This window comes from Lupinus angustifolius, unplaced genomic scaffold (genome assembly GCF_001865875.1).
Source record: "Lupinus angustifolius cultivar Tanjil unplaced genomic scaffold, LupAngTanjil_v1.0 Scaffold_45_39, whole genome shotgun sequence".
NCBI lineage: Eukaryota > Viridiplantae > Streptophyta > Magnoliopsida > Fabales > Fabaceae > Lupinus > Lupinus angustifolius.
In genome coordinates, this window is record NW_017721790.1 from 1 (window position 1) to 18,841 (window position 18,841).

At 35.3% G+C, this 18,841-nt stretch overlaps 2 protein-coding genes across 2 annotated transcripts; both read right to left on the reverse strand.

Moving 5' to 3' along the window:
• Positions 1-4,013: 4,013 nt before the first annotated feature.
• On the reverse strand, positions 4,014-6,321 carry LOC109338846 (protein CURVATURE THYLAKOID 1B, chloroplastic-like). The gene is made up of 6 exons (XM_019576192.1): positions 6,028-6,321; positions 5,405-5,508; positions 5,219-5,305; positions 5,006-5,068; positions 4,418-4,455; positions 4,014-4,298 (listed from the first exon to the last, which is right to left on the reverse strand). Exons 1-6 carry the CDS (start codon positions 6,185-6,187, stop codon positions 4,241-4,243), a joined length of 510 nt encoding a protein of 169 aa, XP_019431737.1. The 5' UTR covers positions 6,188-6,321; the 3' UTR covers positions 4,014-4,240.
• A 4,397-nt stretch (positions 6,322-10,718) lies between these two features.
• On the reverse strand, positions 10,719-14,599 carry LOC109338847. The gene is made up of 5 exons (XM_019576193.1): positions 14,495-14,599; positions 13,342-14,273; positions 12,040-13,169; positions 11,302-11,446; positions 10,719-10,998 (listed from the first exon to the last, which is right to left on the reverse strand). The coding sequence occupies exons 1-5, from the start codon at positions 14,597-14,599 to the stop codon at positions 10,719-10,721; spliced, it is 2,592 nt and encodes an 863-aa protein (XP_019431738.1).
• Between the last annotated feature and the right edge of the window lie 4,242 nt (positions 14,600-18,841).

The following is an 18,841-nucleotide window of genomic DNA, read 5'->3' on the forward strand; positions in this document are numbered from 1 at the left end:
TTTTGCATGCCAAAGCGTTCCAACACGTTCTCAATGTACTTCTTTTGTGACAGAAAGAGTGTCCCCTCTTTTCTATTCCTCTGAATCTCCATTCCCAGAATTTTCTTTCCAGTTCCTAAGTCATTCATTTCAAACTCTGAGCTCAATTTAGCTTTCAAGTTTCTAATTTCTGACATGTTCTTACATACGATCAACATGTCATCAACATATAAAAGAAAATATATGAATGACTTATTTGCAAGCTTCTTCTAGTAGACGCAACTATCATGTTCACTTCTGGAATATCCATTTTTAAGCATGAAGGTGTTAAGTTGTTGATACCATTGTCTAGAAGATTGCTTTAGGCCATATAAAGATTTCTTCAGCAAGTAAACATGATCTTTCATCCCTTGAAATTCAAATCCTTGAGGTTGTTTCATGTAGATTTGTTCCTCCAACTCACCATGCAAGAATTCCGTTTTGACATCTAGTTGCTCAAGTTCTAGATCAAAATGAGCTACAATTGCAAGTAGGATACGAATAGAGCTATGTTTTACCACATGAGAGAAAACTTCATTGAAATCAATGCCTTCTCTTTGTGTAAAACCTTTGGCCACTAATCGTGCCTTGAATCTTGAATCTTCAACCCCAGGGATTCCTTCCTTCTTCTTAAGGACCCATTTGCATCCAACAATCTTTTGAGCCTTCGACCCTTCACAAGAACCCAAGTATGATTCTTGTGAAGAGACTCAATTTCCTCTGTCATGGCATAAATTCATTTGGAAGCTTCTTTGTTGTTGATAGCTTCTTCATATGACTGTGGTTCACAATTACCGATATCATCAGGAACATTTAGAGCGTATGACACCAGATCAGCATAGCCATACTTTTTTGGAGGTTTTATATGTCTCATTTGCTTGTCCCTAGCCAACTGATAATATTGTAATTGGGAGATAGAGATATCATTATCAGTACATGCATCATGGACTTCTTTTTCTTGATCAAGTGTTTTTTCTTTTGTTGGCTCCACCTCAAACTCCACATTCTCCAAGATATTAGGATCTTCATTTTTACTTGATGACTTTGTATGAGGCTTTAACATTTCAGCTTCATTAAAAGTAACATCTCTACTAATAATGCACTTTCTTTTCTCTGACCACCATAACTTATATCCTTTCACACCATCAGGATATCCAAGAAAAATGCATTTCAATGCTTTTGCATCAAGTTTTCCTTCTTTGTTATGAGCATATGCAGAACAACAAAATATCCTTAAATTTTCATAATTTGTCGGAATACCCGATCATATCTCTTATGGAGTTTTGAAACCAATAGCCGTTGATGGACATCTGTTGATCAAGTAACAAGCTGTACTGACAGCTTCCGCCCAAAATTCTTTTGGCAATCCAACATTTGACAACATACATGTTATCCTTTCAAGTAATGTTCTATTCATTCGTTCTGCAAGTCCATTTTGTTGTGGAGTGTCTCTCACGGTATAATGTATGACAATACCGTGATCCTTGCAAAAATTGCCGAATTCTCTGCTACAGAATTCTAGACCATTGTTAGTTCCCAGTCTCTTGATCTTTCTCTCGGTTTGCCTTTTGATCAAGGTTTTCCACTGTTTGAACTTGACAAATGCTTCACTTTTGTGTTTCAAAATGAAAATCCACACCTTCCTTGAATAGTCATCAATGAATGTTAACATGTAGCTACTACCACCATGAGAAGGTACTTGGGAAGGACACCACAAGTCAGAATGTACATAATCCAATGTGCCTCTTGTTCGATGAACCGCAACATTGAATTTTATCCAACATTGATATCCGAAAACACAATGTTCACAAAAGTCTACCTTCCCGGCTTGTTGACCGCATAGTAATCCTTGTTTGGCCAACTCGGCTAAACCTCTTTCACTGACATGACCCATTCTTAGATGTCATAGTTTTGTGACATCAGAATCAGATGTTGAGGAGACAGTAGCAACACCTATGATTGTGTTTCCTTGTAACATATAGAGACTATTCTCTTTCTTTCCTTTCATTACAACCATAGCACCTTTAGATATTCTTATAGCTCCACCTTCACCTTTGTATTTATAACATTTTGAATCTAGTGTTCCCAAGGAAATCATATTTTTCTTCAATTTTGGAACATGCCTTACATCTGTCAACGTCCTTACGATTCTGTCGAACATCTAGATTCTAATTGTGCTGATGCCGATGACCTTGCAGGGAGCATTATTTCCCAAAAGGACCTTGCCCCTATGTAGGGGTTGGTAAGTGGAAAACCAATCCTTAATGGGACACATGTGATATGAGCATCCAAAATCAAGTATCCATTCATCTTTTGAGTCGTGCTCTGAGACTATTAGTGCATCGGCAATATCATAGCCATTTGCTACAGCTACATCTCCATATTCATAAATCTTTTCCTTGCCTTTGCGCTCTGGAAAATTCTTTATTATATGCCCCTCCTTGTGACAGTGAAAACATTTATACTTTCTAGGTTTTGCTTTAGACTTGGACCTAGATTTTCATCTTTCACCAAATTGATTTAGCTTATCTGTTTTTCCTCTAGCAAAAAGACTATCACCTAAGCCTTCAGATCTTCTCGACCATACATCATGGTGTCAATGAAGTGTTCGTAAGAACTTAGAAGGGAACATAGTAGAAAAATTGCTTGGTCTTCATCTTCAATTTTAACATCAATATTCTTTAGATCAAGAATAATTTTGTTAAATTCATCCATATGATCTTTTATGGGATTTTCTTCCTGCATTTGAAGAGTATATATTCTTTCCTTCAAATACAGCCTTTTGGTGAGTGACTTCGTCATGTACAGACTTTCCAGCTTCAACCATAATGAAGCAGCTATAGTTTCATGTGACACTTCTCGTAGAACTTCATCTCCCAAACACAACAAAATTGCACTATGTTCTTTTTCCAAGTTTTCATCATTCTCGTCCCCGGTCAGACTTTCTGGTAACTTGTTTCTACCTTCCAAGGCTTCGCCCAATCCTTGATGAACTAGTAAAGCTTTCATCTTCAATCGCCAGAGGTTGAAATCATTTTCTCCACTAAATTTCTCCAAATCAAATTTAGCACTCGCCATGATAACCGTATACCGGAACAATATTGTAGTCCGTTAACATACAACAGGAAAGTTTCCAAGAAAGAGAGGTGGGTCTTAAAAGACACGCTTAAAGACACGCTTTCTGGTGTGTAAGATTAGACAATGCTACAAACATAGAGCATACTAAGAATTTTCTTTTAGATCGTACGTCATAGCATGGAAGAGCTCTACGAGCTCTCATACCAGTTTGTTGAAGCGGAAGACCCATGGAGAAAATATAATAGAGAAAATGACACCGAGAATTTAATGTGGTTCGGCAATTTGGCTACTTCCACAACTGAGGAGCAACAATGATTATTCCAATATGATAAAAAAGAACTACAAGTGTTTCACTCACTTCCCAAAATCCAAGTACACCCAATTTCACTTTCATTCAAGTATTTCTCACACAATTAGAACAAGAAGAGATAATATGCACTAAGCTAAGTATTTGGTGTGTCTTACAATGACATGAAACACTCCTATTTATAGCCAAAGCTCTTGAAGATTATGTGGTCAAAGGGAAAAAAGTATTAATGTTGGTTTCACCATAGCCACTTCTTTTTACTTGGCTAAAAATTCTCCATTTCTTCAAGATGATCTTTAACCACTTCTTTTTTGTTTGGCGCAAGAAAGTCTTTTCATTGTATTTTTTCTTTTAGCTAATATTTAATAAATTTAGTAGTAGAAGTGCTTGCAGCTTATCATCTATTTGCATACCTATCCAGGTCATCTTAAGTTAGACTTCATAGTCTTCAAGAGTAAGGAGTAATTCCAAAACTTTGGAATGACCATTATAAAATATATTAAATGGATCATCTCCCAATGTCATGCTCATGCTAAAGATTCCCAAATACTGCTATTAAAGTTGCGTGCAATTAAGTAATAACAACTATGGTAATAGATGTCATTTGAAGTAATTGAATTTTGCTCTGTAGACTTAACTGCAGCTTCTTAGCTTTGTAACCTCAAAGAATAACTTAGGAAATGAGATTGTCTGATTAATCCATATATGAAGTTACATTCATTTTCATAATATATAACATTACATGGGATTTATAGACTATAGTCAGAACTCAGAAGCTACAAAATGAAGTGCATAGTGACATCTTCAACACAATGCTGCAAGATATATAGAACTCTCTTAGCTGCTCCCAATGATTTCACTATATGTTTCTTTAATTTTCTCTACAAGAGCTTCCCTGATAATCCATTACAAATTAAACAGATTAAAAGGAAAAATACATACTCATGGAAAATTTGTTGAAAGCATTCAATTGAACCAAATTGTAGTAGGTTATTTAAGAGAAATTGTGCTTACCTGTCTGGCTTGAAAACTAGATTATTGTAAACAAACCACTGCAAGGAAAGACAGAAGATAGATAAAAAGTTTTCCAAAAGAGGAAATTAGTACAGGATTATAAGTTTTCTTTTTCAAACTAACCACTCTTGTGCATTTCCAAAAAATCTATTGGCACTTTGAATAATTTATTTACAGTTTCTAGAAACCAATCACAACTTAATTTATTAGTTTACAAAGTATGATTAGTTAATGAGGAATGTAAATAGAAAATTGGGGTCACAATGGTCACTTCATTTCCAATTGTAAAGCCAATTTAGCTTATTCTGTCTTTTTCTAGCTTAATTTGTTTTTAGCTTATGGTTTTCACTTCATTTTGTTGAATTATTTTAAATCCTAGGTAAGTGAATTAAACTGCATGATTCATTTGTTAAACATGTTTATCTATCACCTAGGTCACTGTTTTATTAAAGAAAAAAAATAGGAAACAGTAGAAACCAAGGGGAAACAAATATTATGAAGCAATATTCTAGGTTCCTATCCAATATTTCAATTGTTATGAGCATAAATGGTATAATTGATGCTAGAAATTAAGTATATTTGACTCACCCCAGTGTAGCCAATGCCTACAACCTCAAAAACCCCAGGAATCAAGGGAAGCCTATCAATTGCCTGTTACATGTGATAATCATTGATTAGAACAACTTTCATCAAATATATTATCCTAAAGAATTATCCTTTGAGCCAAAAGAAGTTATAACTAATAACAATTAGTGGGAAATGATAATCTAAGAATGCAAATTGAGCATTTAAATAACATACTGAGATAAGCCCAGTTGAGCCCCATAGTGCAACCACACCAGCAACTGCTAGTGAACTCACTGCATATTTATCTTCAACTTTTTCCCACTATGAATCCAATAGCAGATAAATTATGTAAGAAACACTAATAAAATTCAAGTTTAACCATATGAGATACATTACTTAAAAAGAAATATAGATTCTTACAGCTTCTTGAAGTGGCTTCACAATCTCCAGTGACTCAGTTGTGGCAACATCTGCTGGAGCATCTCCTGTGGCCATTGCCGTAACATTTCGAGCATTCTTGCGACCTGTAAACATAAACCTACAATGTTACTTTCTCATTGATGGTGTTTTGAGTTAAAGCTAGTTGAACTCAATTAAAGTTAAGCCAAAGTGATTACCATTATAATGGATTAAGGCTAAATGTTCTCAATGAAAGATAAGCCAATGTGTTTATTATATAAGCAAAGAGATTAAACATTGTAATGGACTAAGCCTAGTTGAATTCAATGAAAGTTAGCCAAAATGACCTATATATATATATAATCAAAGAGATTAAACATTGTAATGAATTAAGGCTAGTTGAATGAACTCAATGAAAAGTTAAGCCAAAGTGTTTATTATATAACTTAAGAGACTAAGCATTACAATGATAAGATTAAAAACCATTTGTACAAAAACAAACTGAAACATCTATGTAATTTAATTATGGTACTTAAAAACTAAGTCCTAAAATCAGGTAACTAAATTGTTTAAGTAATATCATGATGCATGTGTTTGGTGAAAGGGTGTTCAATTTTCCATGCAGTCTTAAGTGAATAACTTACAGTATGTAGTAGTCTTCAATGGAAGATTCTGAGACTGCACAAGAGAAGGGTGAAGGGTAGGAAGTCTCACACATTGTGGAGAAAAAGCTAGTGAATGTCTTGGAGCCTTTCCATCAAAGAGGGTGGATATAGTGAGAGTGGAGGAGGAGGTTGAGGCCATTGCAATTTTGTTTGTGAACTATAATTTAACTCTCCTATGACTATGATTATGAGAGACTCTAGAGTGCTTTAGTTATTGATATGTTTTCTAAGATTCTAAACTTGTTGGCTTATTAGTGCCAATAGTGTTTGATAATTTTGCAAATGAATGTGGAGATAATCTTCTTAGAGATTTAAGCTGCAGCAGAACCACTCATTCCTTTTCCATTTAGATAGTGTGTTGCTGACATGGCTGGAAGATATGGCTTTTATAGTATTTCATGGGATAGGAGGTTCTTGGTTTTGGGCCCCTTGAACGGTTAAACCATTAAAAAAAGAGTTTAATATTTAAAGAAAAATATGTATGTACCAACTTAATATTATTGTATTATTCTTTATTATTGATATTTAATTATCACATTTTCTTTAAAAAATAATTTAAGTGGATGGTAAATGATATAGTAACTCGGTGTAAATCTTTAATATTTATACATTATCATTATAGATGACAAAATAGGCAAAGCACATGGGTCACCTACAAATTATTCGTCATGCCTATAGGCATTTCTATTGGGTAATGCAGACGGCTCGTGAGCATGATATACGGAAAAAAAAAGAAATCAAATAAATTATGATATGGTGTAATTTAGTGTCTAAAAAAATTGTGATGTGATATAATTTGTTTAACTTCAAATAACATATCAAAGGTTTTTTTAAAAAATTATCTTGAACTACTTTATTTAATTTTTTATTTTATTGTATTAACTTTTTTCTTTTATATTGCTTATAAATTCTCACATACCGCCCACATGCCATTAGCCAATTTTAAAACGGACAAGACACATCATTTTGTCCGTTAAGACAATACAGACATGTCCATGTTTGCTTAAATTATATAGGCATTTTCGGGCACAGATAAAATTGATCGAACGACCCGTTTTGTCATATCTAATTGTTCACTGTAAAAATTTATGTATACTCTATATTATTCACCATTCATTTGTATTATTTTTTGAAGAGTTAATAATAATTAAAGATAAATAATAAATATAGTAATAATATATAAAACTCATATACGATGAGTGAATGCATATATTATTTTCTATGAAAATCACATATTTTAATTTTGGAAAATTGTTACTTCCACGCCCTTTTTTTGGTGTAGGAGATGTAGGTGGTTTTAATTTTCATACCACAATCTATTTTACACTACATTATTTTTATTAAATTCTGATTAATATCACCTTATTCCATCTTCCTTGAAGTTTTATTCTTCTACAAACTTGCTTGAGAAAGGTGGTGAAAACATATTTAACAAAAACATAGGAGAACTGAAATTTAAAATTTTGGATTGTTGGTATGAAAATTAAAACCCTTGAATATTTATCTTTGATATTGGTAGAAATTAACCATTTAAAAAAATTAAAAATTTAAAAAGTCACGACTCAAAAAGGCATTATAGGAGTTTAGATTGCTTTTATATGCAAAAGATTATGAAAAGGAGGGAAGAGTAAAAATTGTGTAGTTGACTATGTTTTTAAGAAGTGATTATACTTTATTTCTCTTAATTCTATCAATTGAGTTACCGAGTATATGAGACTGGTATTATTCCGTGGTGTAAGCATGTAGTTTTTATTTTCAGATAATTTTATAGTTTTTTGACTTATTCTCTAGCTTATAATAGGTGAGACCATACTCTTCTATAAATAAGCCAAACTAAATTTTTTGAAAAACTTATTTATCTTAATAGACCATACTTTACGCTGTTGAAAAAGCCAATCAAATCTAACCCACCCAATAATTTAATAATATTTTAGATTAAAATATAATTTAATTATTATTGTAAAATATGTCTATTTAAAAGTGACTATGTTAGTTTATTTAAAGATGAATATATTAACTTGTTTAAAGGCTTACCCTTTGCCCATTTTTATTTTCTTCATATCCTTGTGTTAGGATTGTGAAGCCCAAAATATATAGGAATACCTCATAAGAATAGCTTAAAGGTTTGTTTCTGAGTTTGGTTTTGAAGGGGAAAAAAAAAAAAGAGAAGGCTTGAAAGTCATCCCACAAACATATTTTGTGGCTTACAAGCGTTCTCCTTCCTTTCCTTACATTCCAAAAACTAACTCACAAACAAACCCTAAAGAATAAAGAAGAATTATAATGTTTAAGTAAGTTTGATATCTACCAAAATCATATCAAACTTACTTAAACCTGAAAGTAAGTCTAAAGAAAGTGATGTAGAAAATGGAGAACCGACAATGTTTGCTGAAGAAAATCTTATTGAATTTTCTATTTATAACAATGTCTGCTAAAAAAAACTCTATAAACGAGTTATTTGATTAGGCTAGAAAGAAGAAAAGAGGTGATTGTTTCATTTTCAAAGTGAATTTTGAAAAGGCTTATGAGACTATAAACTAGAGCTTTCTACTATACATGATGAAAAGGATGGGGTTTTGTCTTAGATGGAGGAGTTCGATTAAAAAGTGCTTACAATCTAACTCAGTCTCTATCTTGGTTAACGATGGTTCAACAAAAGAGTTCAACATGGCTAGAGGCTTAAGGCAAGGTGATCCGATAACACTTTTTCTTTTCCTAATTGTTGTTGAAGGTCTCAGCGGTATTGTGAGAGCAACAATGACAAAAATCATTTTTCAAGGGTATGAGGTTAGAAAAGTTGATGTTGTTATATCACATATCCAATATGCGGATGACACATTGCTAATCGGGATGAATTCCGATCATAATGTCTTGATACTTAAAAGCAATTTGAAATGCTTTGAATTTGCATCATGTATGAAAATTAATTTCCACAAATGCAACTTCATTGGAATTAACTCCAACCGTGACGGCAGTTGAAAAATTAAGTTGTGAAATTGGTTCTATCCCCTTTAAATTTCTGGGAATTCCTGTTGGTGCTCATCCTAAAAGGCTCCGCATCTGGTATCTTGTAGTTGATTCTTTTAAAAGGAAGATCTCTCTTTGGCAACACAAACTCATCTCCTTTGGTGGACGGGTTACTCTCCTTAAGTCGATATTATGTTCTTTGCCAATCTATTTCCTTTATGTTTAAAGCTCATATTTATGTCATTAATGAGATAAATAATATTCAAAGAAGATTTCTTTGGGGTAGAGGGGAGGGGAGGAAAGGTGTTTGTTGGGCGAGTTGGAAAAAAGTGTGTAGGCCTAAACATGTTGAGGGGCTAGGGATCAAAAATTTGTTTTTGGTTCATTTTATCTCTTCTTAGTAAATGGAGATGAAGAATGTTAAGTGAGAGTGTTAAAGTCCTCAAGTCTAGGTATGAGGTTGGGTTCTTACATTGTGATAGGGATGGTGACCATGAGTACTTTAAGATGGGCTTTTCTTGGTGGAGAGATCTATGCAACCTTAGCAACAGTAAGGAAGGAGTCGATCGTAGGTGGTGGATTGAAGGTATCCGTAGGAGATTAGGATGTGGTAATGTTATTAAGTTTTGGTCAGATATATGGGTGGGGGATGCTTCTTAAAAATTCTTTTTGTAAGACTTTTTTAGGTGGTTGTAGATAAAGATGCATCAGTAAGCTCCTAGGGGGAATGGAGAAATAGTGTATGGACCTGAAATCTCAAGTGAGGAATGAGTTTGTTCCTCTAGGAGCTGCAAGAGGAATACAAAGATCTCTTAAAACTTATTAAAGACTCATTGCCTAGACAGGATAAAGTTGATGGGTGGATTTGGATTCATGAGAAAGTGGGGCAATACTCGGTTCGAAACGCTTATCATGTGTTGCAACAAGTGAACAGAAGTTGTGAAAGTATTGTTTTCAAAAGATTGTTGGCATGTAACGTCCAACCAAAGATGAAATGTTTAGTGTGGAGTGAGTATTGCACCCTTCAATTGTCTCTTTACATGTTAATTTCTTGAATCTTTATGGATGGAAGTATCACTTGTTCTCCTAATCTTATTTATGTTATCAATAAATTTCATTATTGATAAAAAAAAATCCCGTCTTTAAAAATCAACAATGATTGTTACAAAAGAAATTGTTGAATGTGAGAAAATTAAAAATGCTTGCTACAAAAAATGTTATTTTTTTTAAGCTAGGTGAAAACACACCTCAATATATTAAAAAGGAAAGTGGTTACAAACAAAAGAAAGAGTTACATGTTCCTAAATCTATAATTAGAAAGACCCATTCTATTCCTATTGAATTTAACAAGAATGAAGCTAGGCAAAGTATCCCACCAAGTATACCTTCTCGAAGAAATAGCAAAGGAAACTAGCTTATCGGCACAAGTATTCCCTTCCCTGTAAATGTGAGACACTCTAAGTTCCATAGATGAGACATGACTTTGACACATATGTCACTTATTAAGAAGCTTCCAAGGAACACTGAATTTTCATTTGAATATATCGACCACATTCATTAAGTCACATTCAAGCCAGACCTTGTTCCAGCCTCTACTATGAGCAATTTCTATTGCTAGGATAGTAGCCCATAGCTCAACAAAGAGGGAGTCTTTAATGTTGAGGTAAGAAGCAAAGCAACCTAAAAAAACACCATGGCTATCCCTATAAATAGCTCCCCCCTGCATGACCAGGAGCGCCGTGAGCAGCTCCATCAGAGTTAATTTTAATCCATCCTGGCAAAGGGTTATACCACAACACCTCAATGATCGCAGGGGCACAATTATAATGCGGAGAAACATTTAAGTTCCTTAGAATAGTGAAATCCTGCTGAGAACCATTTGCACACAACTTAGAAATGTTTCCTGACAAAAAGATTGCCATTTTGATTCTTGATTTTGCCATGGCCACAGAAGTCCAATTATCCTGGAATCTACAATAATTCCTGCAATGCCAAACAGTGTTCACAGTGTGGACAATTGCAACTGCAAGAACACCCTTAATTTTAGGAGGAAGTTAAGGAGAAAGTGTCTATTTGGATATGAAAGATGCTACCAATCCATTGCCAAAGGGCAGCAGCAAAAGGACACAAAAGGAAAAAATATTCTGAAGTCTCACTGCTAACCCTCTAGAGGTTACACAATGAGACCAGAGAGCACCCCCTCAATTGGAGATTATCATCACAAGGCATCCTCCTATGGAACAACCTCCAAATAGTGAAGGATTTGGATGGGGGATTGCATCAGACCAAATAGTCTTGCACCAAGCCATGTGATTCTCACTAGGCTTGATGCAATTATAAGCAACTTTAAGAGTGAGAGAGCCATCCATAGTGCCTTGCCATACAAGCTGATCTTTCTTGTTTGTAATGAAGATGTCTGTTATGTTTGAGGCTATCCAAGGGAACAAATCATGAATCAACTTAGGAATAGTCCACTTATAATGATGAGTGAAGTCAGCCATCTTGGCTAAGAGAGAAGGATGAACATCATCAGGGATATTTAGGGAATCCACAAGAGTAGTTCCAAGCCAATTGTCCAGCCAGAAGTTGATACTTTTGCCCTCTCCAACCATCCAAATTGAATTAGACATAGCATTGTGCCAATTACTCTTAATGCCAGGCCAAATTGAAGATTTGAAATATCTTTGAGTAGGGAGTTACCACTACCAAATCTATATAAGATAGCGCATTCTTGGTTAGATGAGCACATTTCCCAGGCAAGCTTAACCAAAGTAGCCCGATTCATTGCTTTGATCGATCTCAAGCCCAAGCCACCAGAATTTATTGGAGAGTAAACCTTGTGCCAAACAACAGTGACAATTTTCCTGATGGTTGTGTCACTAGTCTATATGAAATTCCTAATGCATTTGTCTAAGTGCTTGGTCAAGGTAGAAGGCCAAGACTAGATGTGAAAACTATAGGTGAGTATACTAAGAATTATAGACTTGACCAATTCAATTCTTCCCATGAGAGACAATAAAGAACCTTTCCATGATGCTAATTTGAGGATGATCCTGTCAGCAATAGCTTGGAGGTGAACCTTCCTCGGTTTCCCTTTAAAAAGAGGAACGCCAAGATAGTTAAAAGGCAGTCTACTCGAAGAGAAACCAAGAGTGGAAGACAAAGCAAAAATTCTTCTGGGAGAGTCACTAGCAGAGTAGAACCTGCATTTGCTAAGGCTGATGTGTTGGCCCGATGCTTGGGCATAAGTAGTGACCAATTTCTTAAAAGCCAGGAGATTCCTCTTGATTCCTTTATAGAATATGAGGATGTCATCAACATACAACACATGGCCTGGAGTGAAGAGATTAGAAGGACCATAGATAGGACAAAGCTGACCCTCCAAAATTAGCTTGGATATGCCTCTATTGAGGACATCCTCTGCTAAACAAAAGAGAAAAGGGGACAATGGATCACCTTGCCTAACTCCCCTTATGAAACTAAAGAACCCAACAGATTGCCCATTGACATTGATTGATAACTTGGCTGAATGAAGGATGATCTTGACCCAGTTAGTGAATTTGCTGTTAAAACCAAAAGCAGTAAGAGTATCAAGCAAGAAACTCCAGTCAAGAGTATCAAAAGCCTTCCTGATATCCAACTTAATTGCCAAATTCCCCCCAAACACTTTGTGATCAAGCAGGTTAATGGCCTCAGAAGCAATGTAGACGCATTCATGGATATGTCTATCCTTGATAAACCCTCTTTGTTGAGGAGATGTGATCTTAGGAGCAACTTCAACAAGTCTATCAGCTAGAACCTTATTGATGACTTTAAATTGGAAGTTAGCTAGAGCAATTGGTCTAAAGTCCTCAATTCTATCAACTTCAAGATGCTTGGGGATGAGGACAACTATGTTAGAATTAAGGTTGGGAAGAAGCCAATTTTTGGAGAAAAATTGAGCCACAGATTGACAAACATCAGGACCAGCAATGTCCCAGAAAGCTTGGTAGAAGCAGCCACCAAATCCATCTGGACCCGGGGCACCATCACCATTCATGCTAAAAATAGCAGATCTGATCTCATCATTAGAGGGATGCTTAGTGAGCAATAAATTGTCTTCCTCACTTACCAAAGAGGGGATAACATAACCAATCAGGTCATTAGTGACAGTGCTATTAGAAGAAACATATAAGTTAGTGAAATACTCCAAAACATGAGTTGGAATATCATCTTGGTTTGTAATAATGTGCTCCCCCTCCTTGAGTATGGTGAGGGCTTTAGTGTTTTGCCTAATCTTGGCCATTATGTGGAAAAAAATTGGTGTTCCTATCACCATTAGCATGCCAATTCATTCTAGATTTTTCCTTCCAAAAGGCTCTTTCAACAACTAAAGCTTGAAGCAGATCCTTTTGAGCAATAGCTTCCTGGTCCAAAAGGTCCTCATTAGGACCATAATTGTTTATGCAGTTTTGGATAGCTTCCACAAAGGAAAGTGAATTTTTAACCCTGAGATGCAAGTCACCAAAAAAATTGATGTTCCAATCTCTGAGTTTCCTTTTAAGTAATTTGAGCTTCTGAGAGATGATGAACATAGGACAACCTCTGATGTCAGTCTTCCAAACCTCAACAACCACTCTTTTGCAGTCCAAGTGTTGAAGCCACATAATGTGAAATCTAAAAGGAGAAAGTCTGGTAACTGAGGAGGAGGAGAAACTAAGGAGAAGAGGATGGTGGTCAGATGATATTCTAGTCAAGGTACAACATAAAATTTCATTCCAAGAGGTGAGCCAATCTACATTACAAAGGCACCTACCCAACCTTTTCTCAGTAAGGGCATCACCTATCCTTTTATTGGACCATGTGAATTGAGCACCTCTAGTCAAGAGATGGAGGAGGCTAGAGTCATCAGAGAAAGACTTAAACTCCTCAGAAGGCAATCTAGGAGGAAAATCAGACCCTCTATACTCATTAGCTCTAAACACCACATTAAAGTCCCCAATGCAACACCAAAGACCAGGACTGGCAATCATGATGGATCTAATCTCAGACCAAATTAGTCTTCTATGCATGTAATGAGTGTGTGCATACACATCACAAAGGAAGAAAATGATATCATGATCAGTTAAGGAGATGGAGATTTGCTGCCTAGAATTGGCTGTCACAATTGGAAGGAGGTCAGTTCTACATATTCCCCAAATATTAGGCATATGAGGATTTCTATCATTCTTCACAAAGAGCTTGAGGTTCATGCCAGACCAATACAGAGGGCTAATATCCTGAGAAGATATCAAGGGCTCAGATAAAAAGACCAAGTCAAGTTTATTGTCCAGATAGAAAGTCTTGAGAACTAACCTTGTTTTAAGGTTTCCAAAGCCCCTACAGTTCCAATAAAGAACTCTCATTGAGAAGGGTTTGAATAGCCACCCTTGCGGGTATTGTGCACTTTTTCGATGCTATTCCTTTTCCTTAATTTCTTCTTTTGAGATTTTGTGAGAACCTCAGTGAAGGAGTCTTCCACCATTTCCTCACCATCCTCCCATTTATCATCTGCCCAAAGTCTCCCTACAAGCCTCATATCTCTTGCAGCAGAAGGATTTGTCATTTCTTGGATGTCTTGCACAATATAATTACCACAGGGGGTTGAGGGGATTCTTGGTTTACCCTTGCCACTGAAGGTTCTGATATGTCCTCCCCTTTATCTGCCACCTCATTTTCCACTCCTTCCTCTTTAGAGGAATCAACAAAGTTGCCCTCCTTGTCAAGAGCTAGGCCAACTCTCTCCAACCGTTCGAGATTGGTATCATGCTCAATCTCTAGGTCAATAGTTAAGCCATTTCCTTTTGTTTCCATAGAGGGGGAGGCCTCTTTGTTACGTTTTCTTTCCGAGTTACTTTTCTTGGAACTTCCTCAAAAGAGTCCTTTCTGTGTGATCATCTACAATTTGAGGATAGATGGCCAATTGAGAGACAAATCACACAAAACTCCGGCAAGCTTTCATATTCAATAGATACAAAGAAAGTAAATCCCTCCATCTCCACCAATATTTGTTCAGGAAGTGTATTTTTCAGATTGATATCTACTAGCACTCTTGCATAGTGACCAAATGATCTATTGTTTGTGGCCTCATCCAGGGAGATAGGTGTGCCAATCCCCCCTGCTATTGAAAAGATGGTCGTAGGGCTCCAATATTCTTAAGGGAGGCCTAGGATTTTGATCCAACATTGAGAATGAGTGACTTTCTACATGGAGGGGTTGAAATCAGGGGTCCATAAGGAGAGGCGGAGAATCCCTGGCTTGAGGTTCCAAGAGCCTATTGCACACACATTTCTCATGTCCTCTACTGACGAGAAGGAGAAATCATAGAAGCCCCTTCCCAGTGAGATCATATTCCATTTCCCAGTCATTATCCAGAGAGAGGAGAGTTTGGCTTTGAGGTCAATAAACTTTATTGGGTGGTCTCCTTTTGATAGGATGATTCTACCATGTAGATGGTTCTTGCATCTTTGTAAACAAGCTTTATACTCTGCCTCTAATATCTTAATAGCTATGACATCTCCCTCAACACATGGTAGAGGCAGTTGGGAGATGGAGACATCACAAGAGCCTTTTAGAGCTTGAAGAAAAGATTGTTTTGTGAAAGAAGGTGGAGCATTAGAGGTTTGTTTTGTTGTAGATACTTCTTCTTTTCAAAAATCTACAAAAATTGTTATTGAACGTCAGACTATATAATTAATAGGGTATGTAGATTTATCTATCATGAACAACCCGAAGTGTTTTTGAATCTTTAGCATGAATCTCTCTCTAACATTTAACAATATTTATATAGAAAACTATTACTAAATGTGTCTTGTAAAATCTAAATTCTAACGTAGTCAAAACTTTGAGATCTTACTATGAAGAAGATCTTTGCTCCTGGCCTTGAGAAGGTTTTGATGAAGACACCAAATTCACCAAAAAGAAGAAAAGGAAGAATACTTATGAAGGCAAAAAAGATTAAAGCTTCAAGAAAATTAGATTAAGTCTCTATAGGTACTTCTATCCTAAAACTCTTAAATATACAAAGTAGTAATGCTCAAACTATTTTTAAAGAAAAATGAAACACTTTAAAAATACTCAAAATAGTGTGTAACGGGTTACTTCATCTAAGTAACAAGTTACATGTGTGAGAAAAAGAGTTATCCAACTTTAAATTGTTCAGAGTAATCCATTACTATATTTGAGTAACATATTACCAGTTTTACAAAAGTTGAGTAACCGATTACCCAAATAGTGTAATCGATTACTCTAATTCATTTTTAAAAGAACAGTAAACAGAGAGTTTGGGTAAACGATTACCCACTATCAGTAATCGATTACTGAAGACTGTTGCATGAGATTTCAGATTTCAACATGAAATGTTTTCACTCTAAATGAAATCTCTTCACTTCAAACAACTCCTACACTTTCAGAAAGGCACCATGGGTGTTTGGAAAGTCTATATAAAGACTCTAACTCTCACAACACAAACACACACTATATACACAACTCTTATAAAATTTCCAAAAGCTCTTAAACTTATTCTAAAGTTATTTTTCTACACTTTTGGCAACTTTCAAAAGTTATTTTTCTGAAGTTGCTTAGAAGTGTTTCAAAGTTTTCTAAAAGAGCATTATTACTAAGTATACAAAAAAGTTGATTGGATTTCAAGTGTTATTATATTTCATACTTGTAAAGGCAATCCAAAGCCATCATTGAAATTCTTCATTCATTGTAATAACTTTCTTTCACGGGGTGTGAATAGAAAGGGGATAGAGTTACTTGGAAAGGTGTTTTCCAAAGGTATAAATATTAGTGAGTGTGTAAGGTACATAGAGATCTCGGGGTGAGATATTGTAATTACAACTCATAATATTTAGTGGAAAATCTCTTCTGCTGCAAGAGTACTGGATGTAGCCTTCCGTGGACAAGAAGGTGAACCTGTATAAAATCCTTGTATACTCTCTTCTCCCTTACCTCTTTGATTTATCCTTGTTTATTTTCTGCAATATTATCCGCTGCACGTTAACTCTTACTTTTTATAGAAAAAGTGATCATAATTTTAAGTCAACTAATTCACCCCTTCCTCTTAGTTGCAATCTCATTCTTACAATTGGCACCAGAGCTATATTTGAGTAAGATACTCTCAAATTTGATCTTACATCAATATGGCTTCAAGATCATTCCTAGGAGAAGATTCTAACATCAACCGCCCTCCAAGCTTTGTTGGAGAATGCTATGATTTTTGGAAAATTAGAATGAGGATCCTTATTAAATCTCAAGACTTAGACATATGGAAAGCCATTGAAGAAGGACCATATATACCCTTTAATGTTATCAACAATATAAGGGAAATAAAGCCAAAATCACCATGGAATGATGAAGACAAAAAGAAGGTACAATATGATTTAAAGGCAAAGAACATTCTCACCTCCGCACTCAGTATTGATGAATTCTTTACAATATCAAATTGTAAATCTACAAAAGAAATGTGGGATACTCTAGAGACCACACACGAAGGAACAGAGGGAGTAAAAAGGTCAAGACTCAACAATCTTTCTGAGGAATACAAAATGTTTCGCATGAAGCCTGGAGAGAAAATTCTTGATTTACTAAAGAGATTTACTCATCTTACCAATCACCTTATTACACTTGGAAAAGTTCTATCAAATAGTAACTTAAACTTGAAAGTTCTTAGATCACTCACCAGAATATGACAACCAAAGGTATGAAAAGAAAAGTTTATCCAAAATGTCTTTGGCTGCTTTGTTTGGTAAATTGCAGGAACACGAACTAGATCTTAGCGAACTTCATCAACACGAGGAGCAAGAAAAGAAGAAGAAAAATATTTCTCTAAAAGAAAAAGTGGATAGATATGACTCATCTAGAGATGAATCAGAAAAGGATGATACGAAAGATATAATTCTCTTCGTAAAGAAATTCAGCAAGTTCCTAAAAAGGAACAAAGGCGCAAAAACTGGTCAAACGAGGAAATTCTCCAAAAGCAATGATGCCTCCACCTCAAGTCAAAACTTTACATGTTTTGAATGTGGCAAACCGGGTCACATGAAGATGGATTGTCCAAATTTGCAAAAGGGCTCTTTCAAAGGAATGAATGATATAAAGACTGGACGTAGAGCCTACATTGTTTGGGAAGACAATGATATCAGTTCTGCATCTGAAACAGAAAACGAAGAACAAGCACATCTATCACTTATGGCATCTCATCATTCTGATGATGAAGAGGTAAACGACTCTAATATATTTTCTTCTTCCGAACTTCAGTCTGCATTTAATGATTTACATGATGAATATGTTAAATTATCAAAAATGTTTCTAAAACAAAAATCTGAAATAGATGCATTTAGAAACAAATCTTCTTCATCCTCTTGTCAAAACTGTGTCAATCTTGAAATAAAGTATTAACATTAAGCATTGAGCTTAATAAACTAAACAAGAGTGGTAAAAGCATAGAAAAGATTATCAATGATCAAAGACACTCAACAGATCGAAGAGGTCTTGGCTATTCAAAAAGCCATGGTTTTAAGAAACCAAGTGTCCAAAAGAAAACAATCTTTCAAAAGAAAAGTATCCATACATTTGAAAAATCTAGGATACACATTCATCAACTCATATGTACATACTGTAAAATTCATGGGCATACATCAAACACATGTATGATTAGAAAATATGGTGTACCCCTAGGAAAATTTAAATGGGTTGAGAAAGGTACTAACCATCTAGGATCCAAAGAATATTGGATACCTAACAAAACTTAATTTGTTTTGTAGGAAAATTTGATAGTCGCCTACAATTTATGGTACTTGGA